The sequence below is a fragment of the Lissotriton helveticus genome, chromosome 9, assembly GCF_964261635.1.
Source record: "Lissotriton helveticus chromosome 9, aLisHel1.1, whole genome shotgun sequence".
Taxonomy (NCBI): Eukaryota; Metazoa; Chordata; class Amphibia; order Caudata; family Salamandridae; genus Lissotriton; species Lissotriton helveticus.
This window is the reverse complement of record NC_136070.1, coordinates 92,231,514-92,252,211: the sequence shown is the minus strand read 5'-3', so window position 1 is coordinate 92,252,211 and position 20,698 is coordinate 92,231,514. Positions and strand designations below refer to the sequence as shown.

Sequence of the window (20,698 nt, the reverse complement as noted above, 5' to 3'; positions counted from 1 at the left end):
TAGGGGTTCATTCATGGCGTTCTTATGCCCGACTTGTACGTCAATACTGGCATTCCTAAACACCTTCAAGGTATAAATATACCTTCACTTGCTATGGCAAGGCACAGTGCGGTTCGGCTACCTACTTGTACGACGCAGCTCGCCACAGCAAGTCCCGAAGGAAGTCAAGTCCCCGACTGACGCACTGATCAGACGCTGTCATCCTCCTCGCCGAGAATCCAGCTCCAGTGCTTCTGACTCCCCTGGACCCCTTGAGACCCAAATAACAGTTCGTCCTGAAGCACCTGTCTACAATGCAGTAACAAGTAATCAAGTGGTTCCAGCGATTTCGACAAATCCGGATGCAATTCCAACCATTGACAGAACTGCCTCTGGCTATTTCATTAACTTTGATACGTTTTCTGAGGATCGCAGCGAACGTAAAACAATGCCAGCAAAAAGAACTTTCAAAGAACAAGCAAATGACTTTTTTCAACACCTGGAGAAAACGTATCTGGTTTCGCCATGAATTGAACTTTGGATTGTGTTAGGAATATTTTTCTTTCTACTTTGGTTAGCTCTGGTAATAACTCTGGGTATGCTGATAAATGGAAGATATATTCAAATGGACACAGCAAGTAAAAAAGTGAACTTATTTCTCCAGCCACACAAATCATCCCATCGCAAAACAAGAGACTTATCAGCAGTGAACATCACAGCTGTTCCTATACAAGATGGTATAGTTTGGGACAAAACAGAATATGACATTTTTGGCCCATCAGAGCTGTTGAAGATTCCACACTTATTCAAGATTTCATTAAGTGACTTTGTTACATCTAGTACCTTTTCTGATGATTGGGACTTCGAGACTGTTAATAACATGATGTCTGATCTAGATATGTCTGCAGTATTCACATATCATGAATATTTAGAGGGTTCATCAGACTATGATCAAATGTATTGTTATACCCATTATAGTCATTATTTCTTGCACAAATCTGCAATGCCTATATGTATATATATATATATATATATATATATATATATATATATATATATATATATATATATATATATATGACCAATGGGAACATTGTCCTACTCCTCCAAAGGGTAGCTCAAAAACCGTTGCGAATACGTTTCCATATTTTTCAGGGTTCAATATATCCAATGCTGAAACATTTTACTTTAGAAATGTGAACAAAACAGGAATGAAAAATATGCTAACAAATACAAACAGATTTATTCTGCAGCCTTTATTGCCCAACTGTCTAGACAGGGTTTCGACTTTTGGAAAGACAACACTGAGACAAAAACTGTCAGGGATACAAAAGATTGGCAAGTGCAGGGGGTAGAAGCTTTGTTTAGAGCCTGTATCATCCCTGAGCAAATTATGTTTTCGAATGACACTGTCCAACAAACTTCTTGCCTTGGGTTAGCCAAGATCAAAGACCTGAACACACCGACCATACCTATACCTGCTAGTGATAACACTACACAGGGGGAGGTCAATGTAAATACTATTTTGCATCACAACAGAACATATCCAGATTGACACAAATGGTTACTCTCGCCCACAGACACAAACAACTGTCAAGATTGATTCCTGAACAAAACACAAGGTTTTAAAATCAATAGGCCAGACCCGCGATATGTTCAAAGACAGCATCCAGGGGTAGTAACAACATACAGTGTAGGGAAACTATGCCTTGATTGGCTACAGAAATCTACACTTGATGTAAAACAACACTTATCTTTACTTAAAGATGGCGCAGACTTTAGGGAATTCTTGCTAGGACCAAGAAAACCACGTCAAAACGTTTCATATATGCCGGTATATATGCTGCATATAACGAATTATGGAAGATTACCCAAGCAGAGACTGCAGAACGAATACGAGAGATTGATCGTATTAATTTAGAGAAATCTCTCTCTGTAGTAGACAATGGGTTAACGACTCCGTCGTCCAGGATATATATTTATTGGACAGCATTGTGTCTTCTGCCATAGACATCATGGAACAAGACTTGGGGCCATATGTATCAACATTCCGTTTTGCGATTCCTAAATAGCGATTTTTAAGGAATCCCCATTTAGAAATCGTAAAATAGTATGTATGTAGGAAATCCCTTCTTTTTAGCGATTCCTTAAAATTCTTTAATTGCGATTAGCAAATTGCTAATCGCAATTAAGGAATACTTTTCCATTAATTTCTATGGGCCAGGAGGCCCATAGGAATGAAGGGGAAATTTGCGATTCGCAATTTGCTAATCGCAAATTGTGAATATTTTCAAGGGTGCAGGGGTGTCTGAAGAACACCCTGCTGCACCCTTGAAAATGACATGTGTGCGCATATGGCGCACATACATGCCCTAAGGGCATGTATGAGCGTCACATGGCACCTTTTGATGTTTAAAAAAATGATTTTTTAAAAGAATTCGCAACTTGCCACCAACTAGAAGTTGGTGGTAATTTGCGATTCCTTAATGGCATTTTGGAATGTTTTTTTCCTTGATACATTGCATTTAAGGAATCGCAAAATTTGCAATTCCTTAAATGCAATCGCAAAATAAGGAATGGCAAATTTAACGATTCCTTATTTTGCACCAAAAATGTTTCATACATACCATTTAGCGAAAATGGGTTCGCAAACGCCGGAATTCTGCGAATTTCGGCGTTTGCGAACACATTTTGCTTTGATACATATGGCCCTTGGTCATGTTGCAACATGGTCAGTCTCAATTACGTTCTATCATGCTATTCGGCTGGACGCTACAAAACTTGCAAGCAGGCTATGTGCCGTGGCGTTTAATCAACACTATGTCACTGTTTTCAGAATTCAATCTCACTGATAAACAGATCAAACTGGCACAAAGGGGAGCAGACTATACGGTGCTGAGCATTGAAAAACTGGAAAAATTACCATTCACAGTGGCAGAAAAACGAGCTACTGAGTGGATAATACATGGTAAAATCACTCTACCTGTTACAATTTTCAATTTTCAGTAGTGCCTAAAACACATACCAGCAGGCAAATATGAAAGGTTGGGTAAAGAATATATCAAGACATCCTGGGATTTACCATACACACACACAGATGTTGGAGTGGGGGACGTGAAGTGTTTCTTAGGGGTACAAACTGTGAAAACGCACTAAGCAGTTCTCTCCTTTGTCAGGGTATTAATTTAAACGGAGCCTGCGATGGTTCCACTACCAACTTATCCTGTCACCTGCAAGGCTCACCAGATGCAGTGATTGATCCAATTTTTGGACAACTTTCAAATGGAAGTTACCTCATGTTGAACGGTCACAGCTGCTGTGGCATGTTGCCAGGTATCCCGTATCTAGTAACTGTTACATCCAGGGTATGCAAGTATTGTTTTCACAAACCAAGACAGCCAGGGAGTCGCATTTATGGCCTTCACTGAACAAAACTTCTACACAAATTGATACTCTAAGCAGAATGAAAGCCATTCTTTTTGCAACAAACTGTGCCACTGACCTCGGCCAAGGAGACCTATGATCTACAAGTCGCAAGGACTTCTGCCGAGATACATGCCCTTTTGAATACAAACAGCCCTATACATTTCTCAGAAATGTTAGGTCGTATCTTAAACAGGTCTGATACAGTGGCGGTTCGTCCATTAGGACGTTGCCCTACTAACCGCCCGCACCCCCACAGCTCCCTCGGCGGCTGAAGTAAACCGACAATGCATGTTAGTCAGCATGACGCCAGAGTCATGCTGCCTGACATGCATTGTTACTGTTAGGCCAGGGGGTGGCACAGGGCGCACAGCAGGCAGCAGCACAAGTGTGCATACCTGGGTTAGGTCGGATAATTTTTCTTCCGTGCCCAGTCATGCGCACTAGTGTTAGCTGTGGCTGGCGGCTGCGCATTAGGAGAGCGAGGGTTGATCAACACTGCAACCCTCGCTCTCCTAATGAGCAGGCAGGCGTTGAACAGCCCTGCTCCTGCTAAGCCAATCCTGGAGCAGCGCCACTGTATTGGCTGAGAGGGGTGTGACGTGACTGTTCCCAGTTCCTGTTCAGAAGCGGCGCCAACACAGACCCGGTCAGGTACGTTTTCTTTTTGTATTTTTTTTTTTAATGCACACACCCGGGCCCCCACCCCGTGCGACCTCTCCCCCGTGAGACCTCTCCACCCCGTGAGACCTCTCCACCCCGTGAGACCTCTCCCCCCCCGTGAGACCTCTCTCCCCCGTGAGACATCTTCCCCCCGCGACCTCTTCCCCCCCCGTGACCTCTCCCCCCATGACCTCTCCCCCCCGTGACCTCTCCCCCCGCGACCCCTCTCCCCCCGCGACCTCTCCCCCCCGCGACCTCTCCCCCCCCGCGACCTCCCCCCCCCCCCGCGACCTCTCCCCCCCCGCGATCTCTCCCCCCCCGCGATCTCTCCCCCCCCGCGATCTCTCCCCCCCCGTGATCTCTCCCCCCCCGCGATCTCTCCCCCCCGCGATCTCTCCCTCCCCCGCGATCTCTCCCTCCCCCGCGACCTCTCCCCCCCGCGACCTCTCCCCCCCGCGACCTCTCCCCCCCCGCGACCTCTCCCCCCCCGCGACCTCTCCCCCCCCGCGACCTCTCCCCCCGCGACCTCTCCCCCCCCGTGACCTCTCCCCCCCGCGACCTCTCCGCCCCGCGACCTCTCCGCCCCGCGACCTCTCCGCCCCGCGACCTCTCCCCCCCCCGCGACCTTTTCCCCCGTGACTTTTCCCCCCGTGACTTTCCCCCCTGTGACTTTCCCCCCTGTGACTTTCCCCCCCGTGACCTCTCCCCCCCCTGCGACCTCTCCCCCCCCTGCGACCTCTCCCCCCCCTGCGACCTCTCCCCCCCCTGCGACCTCTCCCCCCCCCGCGACCTCTCCCCCTTTTAAAAGAGTGCCACAATTTGGATGGCACAGTTACAAAACTTTGGCATAAAGAGCACCACAATTTAGCACTGTGATATAATGAGCACTGTTATTCGGTGGCAGAGCCACAACAGCATTGCACAATGTGCATCACAGTCTAGGAAGAGATGTTGCCGGCTGCTTGCATACAGTGTCTTCAAGGCAGGGCTGCACTACGCTTTTTCTCTGGCCCTGGAAGGAAGCTGCAGCTGCCTTTGACTGACATGATTCATATATCCGGTCATTGAGAGCCGCCTTAAACGCCCTGCTCTCACAAAGATTATACAGAGAGAGTGCCACACTGATTCATCAAAGGAAACCAACCACATTCTAAAACAGAGACAGATTCCCAAATGCTGCACCTTCCGAAAACCTAGCGGATATTAGGACAAAAAACTCTCAGAATACATGTATTTGAAATGTGTAACAGCATGTCACTACATTTGGGTGATGCCTCCAAGCGCTTGAAGGACAGGTGTTATGGTTACAGGGCAGAACACATATTATGGACCTTGTAAGGATGACAGGCAAAGTAGGCCCTGTTGGACTTCCAACCAGTTATGGTAGATCTCGGGTGGGAGTTAGGACAACTGAGGCATCCTACCAGCCTATAAACTTAGGGCAATCTACAACGCACATCGTTACTCGCAATAGAAAGATTTTAAACCTTGGGTGTGTATTGCGCACTTTAACGTGCTGGAGGAGGGAAGTAGTTCAATGGATAATGGAGAAATGCAGTTCATTACTACACAACAGCCAGCAAATTCGTTTATCATGTACATTTGCACTGTACTGCACTGTAAATTGTGTCCCCATCCCCACTTGAGGGAATTAGACTACCTTAGGGGCTTCCTGGGCGCTGTGGGAGGTCGCGCTGCGGTGTTTCGAGCCGCCATTTTGGGTGAGGGAACCAGGGTGCCGAATTACAGGCGCCATCTTGGTTGGGGGGCTAGTGGCTGGTCTGCAGGACTTGTGTGCCTGGAAAGGGCATAAAAACGGAACTCCTCCTAACATCAGGTCAGACTACTTGATACTCGCGCGTTGAGGCATGCGCTGCATTACTGTGATATTTTAAAAATTACTTTTTAATCTCCGTCTGCTATTGCGCGCTTGCGCTGTTTAAATTTAGCGGTAGGCGCTTTTTCTGTGTCGCCGGTTTTGGGGGATCACGCATAGCTCAGCACTCACCTGCACTGTAAATTTTGTCCCCATCCCCACTTGAGGGAATTAGACTACCTTAGGGGCTTCCTGGGCGCTGTGGGAGGTCGCGCTGCGGTGTTTCGAGCCGCCATTTTGGGTGAGGGAACCAGGGTGCCGAATTACAGGCGCCATCTTGATTGGGGGGCTAGTGGCTGGTCTGCAGGACTCGTGTGCTTACGGCAATTTAAGATGGCTGAGACTAAGGCGCGCAGCGTGGGCGCGTAGCGGGCTCGCCGGCGGATCGCCGGAGGTTCGCCAGAGGTAAGCCCGTTTGCGCCCGTTCGCGCACAGGACGCGCCGGGCAACTCTGTTTGTCGGGAACATCGTGCCCCAATCTATTCCCGTGACGATCTCATACGCCTGAATACCGCCCCTACCCCAAACGGCAGGCATAGATCTACTAGCAGGCACCCCGACTCCATTACTTGTGGCCTGCTGAATGTGAGATCGCTGATTAAGCACTGTGATGAGATCGCGCTTTTAATAGACACCTACGATCTAGACGCACTCTTTATGACTGAGACCTGGACTACTCCGACTAGTGCGGTGGAATTGGGTATAGCCTGCCCCCCGGGTTTCAAAATAATACACAACCCTAGAGTAGGGGCTAGAGGAGGTGGCATTGGACTGATTTACAGAGAGACACTTACTTTCTCTCAACTGACCATCAAGGCCATTGACGGTTGTGAGGTACTTGGGTTTTCCATCAGGGGTACAGGAGGTGTGTTATATACAGGACCGCTATGCTACAGACCCCCGGCAGGGACGATATCAGCTGTGTCTGAGCTTATAGACTTGATCTATGACTTGTCCCATTCTCACACCAGGTTGATGGTGTTAGGGGATTTTAATCTTTGGCCTGACTGACCGACAAACTGCTTTTTTAGAACTGGTCCAAGCCTGTTGTAACATTGAGCTCCCACAGTTGGTACTCTCGCCAACCCATTCCAAGGGTCATATTCTTGACCTGATTTTTTCTGATGCAGGTCAAGTGGCTTTGCGGGGTGTTATTTCTCAAGGCTGGACTGACCACTCTCTTGTCCTTTTCTCCCTTTCCTGCCGGCGGGGCAGCTAGGGGCAATGTGGGGGGCGCCAGAATGGGTAGACAATGGTCTAGACTTCTCGCGATGCCCGCACCCCCTAGGCTGCTGTTGGAGGGCTCTGTATTGGGAGAGACGGTGGATAGGAGTTATGAGACGCTTTGCCAACAGATCTCGGCCTCCCTGGACTCTTTGGCGCCGATGCGTAAAATTAGAGCTAAGTCGAATCTTGCAATGCCATGGTATTCAGAGGAACTCCGGCAGCTCAAGCTTCAGTGTAGACAGGCTGAGCGTGCCTGGAGAAAACAATATCTGGAACCATGCAGAGCCCGCTTTAAACAAACGCTGGCGACCTATAAAGCCCAGATTAAGGTGGCCAAGGCCAGACATCTGGAAGAACTCTTGCTGGCCGCGGCAAATAAGTCTCAGACCTTACTTAAGGTCATAAAAGATCTGGCCCATCCAGCCTGTATAAAAAACAATATACCTGCTTCTCAGGGTCTCTGTGACTCGCTGGCACAGGCCTTTGAGGACAAGATTGCTTCCATCTTAAATAATCTTGCCTTGCCATCGGATCAGATTGTGTATCATTCAAACTGTGCCAAGATGGTGGAGGAGGACGCTAAGCTAGCGGAGTTGAATATCTTGCCCTTACCATCGTATGAAGACTTCTGCGCACTGGCCGATGGCATATCCTCGGGCTCACCATCTGACCCGCTGCCACCAAAATTTTGGAAGCTGTGCCGGGAAGAATTGTTTCCACCCCTTTACTCCATCTGTTGCCAATCCCTCAGCTCGGCGCAAGTTCCAGATAGCTGGAAATTGGCGGTTGTCTGTCCACTTCTCAAGAAGGAAAACTTGGACCCTGCCTGCCCAGCCAACTACAGACCCATCTCTCTGTTGCCATTTCCCATTAAGATTCTTGAGAAATGGGCCACAAAACATCCCTCCAACTTTCTTGAGGTTAACAACTGTCTGGATGTGGCCCAGTTTGGCTTCAGACCAGCGCATGGGACTGAGGCAGCTTTGGTGACCGTTCTTGATGACCTGCGAACGCGGGCCGACCAGGGTCGGGCGTCCTTTCTTGTGCTGCTCGACATGTCGGCCACGTTCTACACGGTCAGCCATACAATATTGATCAGGAGATTGACGGAGGTGGGAGTATCTGGGCTGGCCCTGGAATGGCTGAAGTCATATCTCGATCATAGACATCAGCAAGTGGCCATCCCACCCTTTAAATCAAACATCAGAAGGGTTGGTCAGGGCGTACCTCAAGGGTCAGCCATAAGTTCCATTCTTTTTAATCTCTACCTCCGCCCCCTGATCAAGCTGATCAAATCATTTGGCATTACGGTCACCAACTACGCTGACGACACCCAGCTCATCTTTTCCTTTGAGGGTAAGGATGGAGTGTCCCAGGAGGCCTTTCATTGCTGTATGAACACCACGGCTGAATGGCTGGGTACTAATTCCCTGCAGTTTAACAGCGCAAAAACTGAGGTATTGCACTGCTCCCTGGACCGCATCCCCAGACCTCTTCCGCCAGATTTCTGGCCGTCAGATTTCCAAGGCGCTACTGCGCCCGTAGAGTCAGTCCGTAATTTGGGGGTAGTGTTCAGTACTAACTTGCATCTCGATGCCTCAGTGAATCGCACAGTGTCCACCTGTATGGCACTGCTCTGCTCGCTGAGTAAGATCTTGCCCCTACTCCCGCCCCAGGTAAGACCAGAGGTAGTGCGGAGCATAATTTTAAGTCGAATTGACTACTGCAACGCACTACTCCTGGGAGCGCCGCCCAATTTAGTCGGAAAACTACAGCGGGTGCAGAATTTCGCCGCTAAACTGGCCCTTTCACGCCGCCGCGCGGATTCCTCTACTAAGGCACTAAGAGACCTCCACTGGTTGCCAGTTTCCCAGCGTATTGATTTTAAAGCATTATGTCTGGTGTTCAGGGCCCTACATGGGCAGGGTCCGCCCCCTTTGCGGGACCTCTTCTCCTGGTACACCCCGTCTAGACTGCTTCGGTCAGCATCCTCCCACCTGGTGGTCGTGCCTAGGATTCTGAGGTCCCGGACGGGTGGCCGGTCTTTTAGATTCGCGGCTGCAAGATTGTGGAACTCCCTTCCCTTGGATTTGAGAGGCCTGGAAAACTTCATTTCTTTAAAAAAAACTTTGAAAACTCACCTGTTTCCCAGGGTAATGTAATCATGTATTGTATGTGTAAGCGTCAGGTCAGTCTAAGCGCCAGGATGCCCGTCGGGTGACAGACATGCGCTATACAAGAATGCCTATACAATACAATACAATTTCTCTACATGAGTGCCTGCTGTACATAAAATTGTATTTAATGATTAAATTAAAGCAGCGATCCACATGGTTCTTTTTTTCAGTAAGTTAAGTACCTCTCACATTTACCACTAAAACAGTGTTCCAAATATATAAATATTTTTTTTTAAATAAAGTGCATCTTGCAAGTTGGCCACAAACAGGAGTCAGGAACCTTAAGCCAGCCCAGGTGTACCCAGGCCTAACACTGGTTGTGCTCTTCGACAGAAGGTGCCAAGCACCACATCACCTACGCTGTAGTATGCTGCTGAAAGAAAACACCAACCAGTGTCTTGGGCATTATAATAAGGCTCTTGGGTACAACAGCTGCATATGGTACTGCCACCAATACACTGTTTCTGTACACCTTCTCAATGCAATCTTGCCAAGGTTCGAAAACTGTTTCAGTAGACCTGGTGCAGGTTCTCCTTCTGCTGTTAACGGTTTATGATGCACTTACAGGTGAACGTTAAACAGTCTATGTATATGGTTTACAGAACAAACAGTGATAGGCAACACACTTTAATTATCTTTTTAAGTCTTCAGCCCCTAAAGATATTTTCATCCACACTTAAACACAAAGCAAAAAAAATGCAAAGACAGGAGTGGCTTCATTGTTCAAAAACCTCAATCTGTCTTTTAATCGTTCAAATTCTAATATTAATGAGCCAGTGTTACAATAAATGACACAACTAACCAAAATCGAGTGATCCAGAAATAACATGACTGTCCTTGTGATAAAAATTGCAACTGATCAATTTGTTTAACTGCCAGAGAGTTTAATATTTGTTAGAGGCGGGCATATGGAATAAAGTGTGTACAAAAATCTGACAACACATGTACTGGGGCTTTTGTAACAAGTATGTGTTGTATGTATGTATGAAAGGCTTTATTTCGATAAAAACATATCTTAGAAGCATGAACATAAAACAGTACTTTAACAGTATAAAAAGAGACGAGTTTTACAACCACATTAAAACTTGGGTGCAAAGCTTCTTAAAATTTTCATTAAAACAATGCACATAATGCATCTAAAATACAACACAGAAAGGATAAGATCACAAATTAAACATTTTTTCTTAGCCTTTTTAATCTGATGGACCAAGCCAATCTCAAAAACTTTGATAATCCACATACTATGTTCGAGTATCCGTTTTAAAAATGCGCAATGCTACAGAATGTTGTCTAGTACCCAGTTCTCTACATAGCGGTTTGAGCCAGCAATTCCTTGGTGATTGGTACGCTGGACATGCAAACAAGATGTGTGCCATTGATTCTATTTTGGTCGCGCAAATTGGGCAAAAAGGGGAAGTCTGGAAAGGGATTTTCCATCGAGCAGTTAATTCACAAATTGGAAGTGTGCCGACCCTAAATTTAAAGTACAAAGCCCGATTAAATGGGTTCTGAATAACATCAAGATAGGGTTCACAGAATGCAACATCCTTAATCTCTAGGAAATTATCAGTTATTCTGCCCAAGTTTGGATCGGAATAACATTTGCTACTTACCCAGCTCCAGTAAATTCTCGTTAATACTGCTTTTGGTGGGGCAGATTTAGTTTCCCATGCATCTTTTAGGCCCAAATCACATAAGAGGGTTTTGACATCTTTGAGCCACTTGATTTTATGCCAACCTGACATAGACATAACTTCTGAGAGGCCCTCCGCATACTTTGATAACTCTGGCACTCGCCACAGCCGTGCCATAGTAGAAGCGGTCGGACTTTAGCCAGGTCACAAATTGAATGGCATCCCAAATCCAGTAGCAGTGGGAACGTAGGGGTACTCTGGGGAAGTGCCATTAACTCTTTAAGGAATTTGTTTTCAGATCTGATTAACTGCTCCATGTTACTTGTGCCCCACAGTTCGGCTCCGTATAGGGCCGAGTTAACTTCTCTAGGCTTGTATATTGCGACGGCCGGGTCGATGGGCCTAGTAGATGAGGAGCGCTGGTCCCTAAGAATGGCCCCCGCTACCCTTTTGTGGCATAAAAGCATTTTCTGCAAGTGAGGGGTCCACTGCATGGTATCCGAAATGCGTATTCCAAGGTAATCAAATACAGTTACCCTTTCCAGTGGTATAAGGTTCAAAACTGGGGGCCTGCTAAGGTTTTTTGGTGGATTTAATACCAGAAACTTTGTTTTATCTGTGTTTATTACAAGCCCTCTCAGGATGCAGAAGGTCTGGAAGCTGTCTAGGAGGCTCTGGAGGCCAACAGGGGACTTGGAAATGAGAAGGGTGTCATCAGCGAATAGGAGAGTTGGGATTCGCTCGCCCGCCAGGGATGGTGCATCCGATGGACTTTTCAGGAGATGTTCCACCACGCCGTTCACATAAAGTGAAAACAGAGTGGGGGCTAGGACACATCCATGGCGGACGCCCCTATTCACTGGTATTCTATTTGTCTTTTGCCCCTGTTGGCCCCACCTCACTTGAGCGAAGTTGCCATCATGAAGCCTCACTAATATTGACAGGATGTACGGAGGGATCCCCATTTCGGACAGCACTCCCCAAAGGCGTTCCCTAGGCACAAGGTCAAAGGCAGTCTTTAAATCGATGAACGCAAAATAAACACTGCCTTTTCCCAAAAGAACCACTTTCCAATAGATGAGAAACAATCGAAAAGCCTGCTCTATGGTCCCAGTGCCAGCCCTAAATCCCGCTTGGTAGTCCGAAAGGACCCTATTTTCGTCAGCCCATTGCAGGATTCTCTCGAGAACCACCTTCCCGACAACCTTCTGGGTAGAGCCAATCAGACTTATCGGTCGGTAGTTGGCAGGGTCGCCCCTATGCCCCTTTTTAAATATAGGGACGACCTCTGCCCCCTTCCATGACTCAGGGATTGTAGCGCCATTATCGATGGCGTTGATTAAGATGGTGGTAAGCTTCATCCATTTGGGCAGATCGAAACGAATAAGATCACCGGGAATACCATCGGGATCTGCTGCTTTATGTGGCACAATGCACTTAATCGCATTTTCCACTTCTTTCTCTGTAAAGGGATAGCTATTAGGTTCCCCCAAGGTTGCTTGGAAATTTTGGGCAATAGGCGCATTTAAGTCACCCTGTGGGCACGAGTATAGTTTTGAAAAATGGTCAAACCACGTTTGGCCTGCAATATTGCACGTTATGAGATCGTCATCCGGGCTATTCTTAGCTCTTATAATGCTCCAAAAGCGGCCAGCATCCCTCCCTGTACTTGCCTCCTTAAGTGCCTGCCAATACTGGTCTTCCCACTCTTTTTTTGCTATCAGAACAGTCTGCTTATATTCTTTCCTAGCCAGCTTTATCAGCGCTTGGGACTTAGATTTAACTGCCTTGATTAGTGTGGATTTCTTATGGCGGCATTCGGTTGTGTACCAGCCTTCTTTGCCATTAGGTTTTCGGGGTTCTCTTTGTGGCGCACCATGATTTAGGACAAGGAAAAGATTGCCCAGTGCCTTAATCGTGTCTTGGAATATATCAGTTACCCTGGATGGATCACAACGATCCACAGGGGGTGTATTCAAATTAATATGTGCTGCTGATAAGAGAGCCTTGATGTTCTTAACTTTCTCCTCGTCCAGGGCGACTCTGCACCATTTCAGGCGCCTCCCACAATTAGATGGACGTACATCTGAGGTTGAAATTGTTTTAGCTAGTATTACTGGTCTGTGCTCACTCGGCCACAGGGGATACAAACTCAAAGAGAGTAAGTTATGATCGCTATCAGTGGACGGGTGGACTTCCATGTCCTGCATGAAGTGCCAAAGCTTAAAATCAAGAAAAGTTTAATCAATCCTTGTGGAATGATTAACCCTATTGTACGTATGGGCCCCCAATGGATCAGAAACAGTTCTGCCATTCGCTGCTCTTAGGCCAAACTCTGCGGCTAGTGTGTTGAGTTGTATAGCCCGTTGCGTCCATCTCTTTATTGGTTGGAGTGCAAGTATAGGAATACCCCTTCTGGCATCATCCTCAGCGATGTCCAGAATGTCCTCTGCCGCAAGGGGATCGAATGTACAATTCAGGTCCCCTGCCACAAGGACATGCACACTGTGGTGGGATTGCCTGAGCGCGTTTTCTAGGAGACTGACTACAGGAGATGGGGCACCACCTTTGGTGCCTCAGGCATAAATGTTGAATATTACCATTTTTCTCCCTCTCTGGTCACCACTTATTGAAACTCCTAAGATGTCGGGGGAATTACATTGTAACTACCTAATACTACATCCCAACGAAATGCTAACCCATATTAAGAGCCCGCCCGAAGGGCGACCTCTCCCGGGGGGGGGGGGGGATACTGCAGGTAAGAAAAAAGTGGAATAGCCAACTTTGTAGTGGGGCACCAGGCTCCAAGTCTCCTGGAAAATACGAATTGTGTGGGACTCTACCAACGCATTCCAGTCAGGCAAATCAAGTTTCTTGGAGATCCCCGCTATATTCCAGCTCGGGATTTTTAGAGGAGGATCAACTATATCTGGACCAACGGGTTTATGAAGTGGAGCTAAGTTTGAACTGACTCTTGGCCCAGTGGGGTCTGAAGCCAGATAGACCTGGCTACTAGCCTCAAGGCTAGGAATATTTCTCAAGCTGGTAAGATAGTCTAGCGGGGTCGGACTAAGTACATGAGATTCCTCACAATTGCCTTGAGTACCGTTTATTCCGAGCCCATTCATAAACTCCTGGGTTTTTCCCTCTCTCTCAGGATTCCCACGGCTGTGCAAACTACTTAATGGTTCTAACGCTGGCCTATTTATGCTATTTGCAAGATTAATTAGAGGAGCACTACCTGAGTTACAGGAGTACCCCTGTTGTTCAGCATTGGATACCGGGCAGTAGGAGGTAAGTTAGAGAGGTGGCCCTGCCCGGCCTCCTCCGGCCACAGACGGCCACGCCCTTGTCCCGGGCTTCTCCCGGCACGTCCCGCGCGCGTTCCCACGACGCGGGGATTGAGCGCGATTTAAAGCGCCTCCGGGCGCAGTAAATGACGTAGGCGGCTTCTGCCGCTAGGAACCCTGGGGATCGTAGTCCTCCTCTCGGCGGCCGCGGGAGTTGTAGGCGCGGCAGCGGAAGGACAGGAGGGCAAGCAGGACGACCAGCGTCTGAGGATGCAGCCAACAGGTGAAGAAACAAATGCCCCCAATAGAATTCCGGAAAAGAAAGGTGCTCCCATAGAGACAAAGTTTTTCTCATCAAAGTTATTAATTCTCCTAGTCCAGGAAGATAATCCAACAGGACTCAGAACAGCCTGACCCCCTAGGAATTCCCCTAGGACAGGAAATCAGAGTTGAAACCACTCCAAATGAAACGTAAAAGTCATAGGCAAAAATACGAGCAAAGACTTCCTACCAGGATATGGTGCTCTTTACTGTTCTTGAGCAAGTACTTTCCTGAAGCCTTCTCCGATGGTAAATGGCTGCCAGCATCAGAGAACAAACAAGACAGCAAACAACGTTCTCGCTCAGCCGAGTGAAACGCGGGAGAAGCCCCGCTGCAGCCGCAAGCCGGGAAGTCCAAGCAGAGGAATCATATCCTCACTCTCCGGGGGCTGAAAAAAACCAAACAACGCGATCGCGTCCTCACCGAGTGAGACGCAGGAAGTAAGCCCCGCTGCAGCCGCGAGCCGGGAACTGGGCCGGGAGACTAACGTGTCCTCACTACAAGTATTTGTTTCAGTTTGTATGACAAAATATAAAGAGTAAGAAATGTCTGCACCAGTACTATCAACATAAACAGGATGCACCTTCCCAGTATTGTCAATTTGAACACATCTGCTCCAGCTGAAGTAGTAATATACAAGAAATGCTGCTTAGAATCACTATATCTAAGCAGCTTAATTTAGAGGTCTGGTAAAAAAATAAAGACATACACACAATTTGGCTTACCAAACAATGTAATTGTGCATGTAAATGCAGCAATTCGACTTTACTTCACAAACACTGCAGAACTAACTGTGTTATTTTGTTGTAGGACCCTTCATCGAAGGTAACTGGACACCAGTGGACTGTAATAACATTGTTACTGCATCCTACTATTATTCCAAAAATTGCTGTCCACCTTTATTTAATTATCACGATGTCAAATTATTTTCCTGACCCAGCTATCCACAGACATCTAGGGATACTGACCTTGTCTTTGTGAAGAGTGTGCAATAAGGATTTGGCGGAATCTAAACTCTGGCAGTGGGTCCATCCAAGAAGCACCAGAAGACGGCTGAGTGGCTTAAATTCACTGCTCAGAAGTTGACTCAAACCACAAAAATCTTCTCTTTTTAATACCCCCAAAGCTGTAACCTGCAAAACAAGAGAAAACATAATGAACAGCTTCAAGACTGATGTCGGCAAATCAGAGCAACAAACTCATTAATTTAAGTCTGGCCCTTAGGCACACAAAGAAAAACTAACAAGTTTTGAATATCTTTCTGAGGCCCTCTGTCCAATCTTGTTTACATTTATTTAGTGTGATAAATGCAGCAAGACATTTTCAAGTGGTATATCTCAGAAAGCAGCACAAGTAAAGGGATTGAACATTAGTGGAACTCAGCTTCTGTTCAGATGTAAATAAAAAAGAGCGGTTGCTGATGCTGTACGACTGAATAAAAGAAAAAGGCAAAATGGCCGGTTTTGGCGCAATGATTTCTGTGTGCGCATCTGTTACCTCGCACATGCAGAAACATGCAATGAAACTGTGGCTGCTTTTTTTACTTAACATTTATGTTCCAAGATGGCAGAAGCCTATCTAGGAGCTGTAAATTATAAATAAAAAGTGCACAGCAGGGAACATAAATTACACCGAACAGATCAGTCTGGCAGCTAATTGCAGATGCGAGATCCTCAAAAAATGGGAAAAACAACTAAACGAGGGACAGGGAGTGGCAAAGGAGCAATAGAGAAAGGGATGGAGGAATGGGGCAAGCCACTCCATGGAAGGTGCCAGACAGTGCAACGCTTGGAAAAGGACGTTGAGGGACTAATGGAAGAACGGGGGGGAGGGGGGGGGGGACTAGAAAATAGAAGGAGGAAAAAACTAGGAGGGTGGGAAGGCTCAGGAGAGGCAAGAGACGAGCTAGGAGTGTGATGCAACCAAGGGCCTGGGGCAAGCAACACTGAAAGCACTGCGGGTAGTTATGGAAGTAGCAGCACATGGGGGAGAGAGCGAGCATGCAAATGTACACCCATGAACTTCTGAAGGAGAAAGAATAAAGCTGTTCTCAGAATATATGCAGTGGAAGAATACAATTGTTGACCTAGTCAGAAACACTGCGAGGAAGCTATGCTCCCTCTGAAGGAAAACACAAGAAGAGGAAGAAAACCCATTAAAGAAGAACACGAGTTAGACACGAGAGCCAACCAATCGTGAGTAATAGGCTGACCGAAAGGCCACTCTAAGCAGTGGAATTGTAGACAGTGGGTCTTATGACAACAGACAGCTAGCCGTCTGTGGGAGAAACCTAAATATGGGGCAAATTAATAATAGCAGAAAAAACAGGTGCTGCAAAACGTAGGTAGAAGTGTGCAACAATGTTTCTTATGTAAGTGGGATTAAGATCAATTACATGCACAACAGAAAGACTGCAAATACACGGGACTCATAACTAAGTTAAAAGACCATAAATACGTGAACTTGAATCTGAAGTTAACGAGGAATAACCACAGAAGAAGCAAGATTTAAACTTCACGTAAAAAAACTCATGTCAGCATTCGAGCCACCATGTACTGCAGCAGCTGGAGCTTAACATCAAACCCTGGAGCTAAGCTTATAGACTAATTCAGAAGAAGAAATGTACCCCCTAAAATGAGTGGAAGTGTGATTTCGGGTATAAGTCAGTGGAGTGGCACGATGAAGATTTAATAGTAGTAATGTTTCATCAATTAGTAGTGAACACTTGGATAGTGAAATTCTGCATCCTTTGAGGTACTCCATTTCACATATGCGAAAAATCATGCTCTTCTGCAGTCCTTTCTATAGCTTGAATCGCATTCTGTCCCTAGTACATTAATGATATTTGTCAAGGAATATTTATTTCAACCTAGGAAATGGGTGGCAGGTTAGGCTACTGGTGTAAGAGAATGTGGTTAAAAGACCAGAGAATCCCACCATACCCAACGTTTGTGTATGCAGAAATTACAGCTGTAGTGCAGGCAGGCTTAGAACATCAATTACAGTTCCCTTCGGGAATAAATGGAATAAAAGAAAACAAGTTACTTACCTGTAACTTGTAACTGGATCAGTTATCCAGTATTGGTATCTTTCATAGATTCACATGCCTGAATCATTCCCCGTCTCCGAGGCGGGAGTCCCACGGTAAATAAAAAAGCAGCGCCAAAGGTAAATGATAGTAGTAGGCCCTAAGAAAAAAAGGCCTGAGGCCTAAATCCTAGTAGCCTATCTACATCATTATGCTAAAAAGACCAAAGTCTTTGTCCCAACCAATCAGCTATCAACACTCTCTGCAGAGCTAACCCAGAATAACCTACACTCTGCTGACGAGGAACAACTATTCCGAAACACCGGTGTCCAGAGTTGGTGCTGCAACCTTGCTATGACACACTTTTCATCGATATAGCGCACACGCTATCTAAGACTGCATCTACCATGATGCTCCTGGGGCACACCTGCTGGTGGGTGGAGTCGGAGTGCGACCTATTCTGTACATTTAATAGGCTCCCTCGAGCTTGAGCTGACGAGCTCGGATCCCGCACCCGCGCCGTGAGAGGTATCAACCTGTGAACACTTGGCAGCCTGCACAGCTAACCCCGAATAACCTAAACTCTGCTGACGAGGAACAACTATTCCGAAACACCGGTGTCCAGAGTTGGTGCTGCAACCTTGCTATGACACACTTTTCATCGATATAGCGCACACGCTATCTAAGACTGCATCTACCATGATGCTCCTGGGGCACACCTGCTGGTGGGTGGAGTCGGAGTGCGACCCATTCTGTACATTTAATAGGCTCCCTCGAGCTTGAGCTGACGAGCTCGGATCCCGCACCCGCGCCGTGAGAGGTATCAACCTGTGAACACTTGGCAGCCTGCACAGCTAACCCCGAATAACCTACACTCTGCTGACGAGGAACAACTATTCCGAAACACCGGTGTCCAGAGTTGGTGCTGCAACCTTGCTATGACACACTTTTCATCGATATAGCGCACACGCTATCTAAGACTGCATCTACCATGATGCTCCTGGGGCACACCTGCTGGTGGGTGGAGTCGGAGTGCGACCCATTCTGTACATTTAATAGGCTCCCTCGAGCTTGAGCTGACGAGCTCGGATCCCGCACCCGCGCCGTGAGAGGTATCAACCTGTGAACACTTGGCAGCCTGCACAGCTAACCCCGAATAACCTACACTCTGCTGACGAGGAACAACTATTCCGAAACACCGGTGTCCAGAGTTGGTGCTGCAACCTTGCTATGACACACTTTTCATCGATATAGCGCACACGCTATCTAAGACTGCATCTACCATGATGCTCCTGGGGCACACCTGCTGGTGGGTGGAGTCGGAGTGCGACCCATTCTGTACAACACTCTCTGCAAAGCCAGTTCTCCTCAGATTTTCGTTAGCACAAGTGGGAAATGAGCATCCCAAAATAGAGAACTGACTCTCCGGGGTGGAGGGTGGGTGCATGTGAATCTATGAAAGATACCAATACTGGATAATCGAAGTTACAGGTAAGTAACTTGTATCTTTCATAGATTCACATGACTGAATCAGAGTAGCAAGCAGTATGCCAGGCAAGAGTCGGTTGCGGATGGTGGGAGACTTTTTACTGATAAACTCCCAGTTACATCATTATTAATAATAAACAAGTGTAAGGCAACTCAACTTTCCATAAGTAAAACATGATCAGAAATTTAAAAGAACATTTATAGAGCATTAAAACATGGATATCTCTTTGTAAATATAAAATTAAAGAACACCGGTTACCTGAAGCTGTTCTTAAAGAAACAGGTGTCGTAAGACAGCCTGACCAACTGCCGCATCCTCTTGACTCGTTGATTGCAGGCAGTAATGTCCTGTGAACGGGTGAACATTCTTCCATGTAGCAGCACACCAGATATTTTCCAGCGTCACTCCTGCAAACAACGCTGTAGACGCTGCCACAGCTTTTGTGGAGTGAGCCTTGACCTTTCTCAGTAGTAGTCTGTTGGATATGATATGGCAGAAATGGATTGCGGAAGCTATCCATCTGGAAATTGTGGCTTTTGTGACTGCTGCACCCAGTGTGGTTTGACCGTAAGCCACAAATAATTGATCAGATTTCTGAATGTTTTTGTCCTTTGTAGGTAGAATTTTAAACATCGTTTGATGTCCAAAGAATGTAGTGTTCTTTCCGCCGGTGTAGTAGGATTTGGAAAGAAAGCTCTCAACTTCATTGGTTCATTTAAATGGAACTGTGATGGTACTTTAGGTATGAATGTTGGATTAGTTCGAAGAGTGACATAATCCTTAGAGAAATGCAGGAAAGGTTGTTTAATAGTAAATGCCTGAATTTCACTTACTCTTCAGGCAGACGTTAAGGCTAGAAGTAGGGCGACCTTCCATGTGAGATACTTTAGGTCAGCTTTGTGAATGGGTTCGAATGGATGTTTCATCAATTGTGAGAGAACCGTATTGAGTTTCCATTCTGGTGGAGGAGGCCTAACCGGAGGATAAGCTTGGAAAATACTTCTCATGAACGGTTTGATTAAAGAGGACGAACATAGTGAGGGAATGTTAGCAACTTCCCTGAACCTGGATAGAGCCGCTAGATGGACTTTTATTGATGAAAAAGAGAGACCAGAACGAGCAAAGGTGCAGAAGATAAGGAAGACTTTTCTCTGCAGGAGCTTCGATCGGGTGTATACTGTTAGAGTCACACCAAAAGCAAAACCTCTTCCATTTAAGACGATAAGTCTTCTCTGTGTTTTTTTTGCACTCCTGATTTTTCTAAGATGTTACGGCAATCCTGAGGAATATGAAGCTCTTGAAATTCTAAGAAGTCAGGAGCCATGCGTGTAATTTTAGAGATTGAGGGTCTGGGTGAAGTATCTGTCCCTCGTTCCGCGACAGCATTGTTGGAGTTGGAAGAAGACGGATTGGCCGGTCCTGGGATAGCAACATGAGTTCTTGGAACCAGTACTGGCATGGCCACCGGGGAGCAATCAGGATGAGACGGCAGCCCTCCGATTTCATCTTGCGCAACACCCTTGGCATCAACGAGATCGGGGGAAAAGCATAAGCACAAATCCCTGACCATCACATGGACAGGGCATTCCC

General features: G+C 46.7%; 1 protein-coding gene across 2 annotated transcripts in view; it reads right to left on the bottom strand.

Annotated features, from left to right (window-relative positions):
- ZFYVE26 (zinc finger FYVE-type containing 26) overlaps positions 1–20,698 on the bottom strand; it is a 657,581-nt gene that overhangs the window by 564,150 nt on the left and 72,733 nt on the right. For both annotated transcript variants that reach the window (XM_078659543.1, XM_078659544.1), the window contains exon 5: positions 15,560–15,724. In XM_078659543.1, the coding sequence (XP_078515669.1) occupies positions 15,560–15,724 (165 nt within the window). The remainder of the gene's footprint in view (positions 1–15,559; positions 15,725–20,698) is intronic.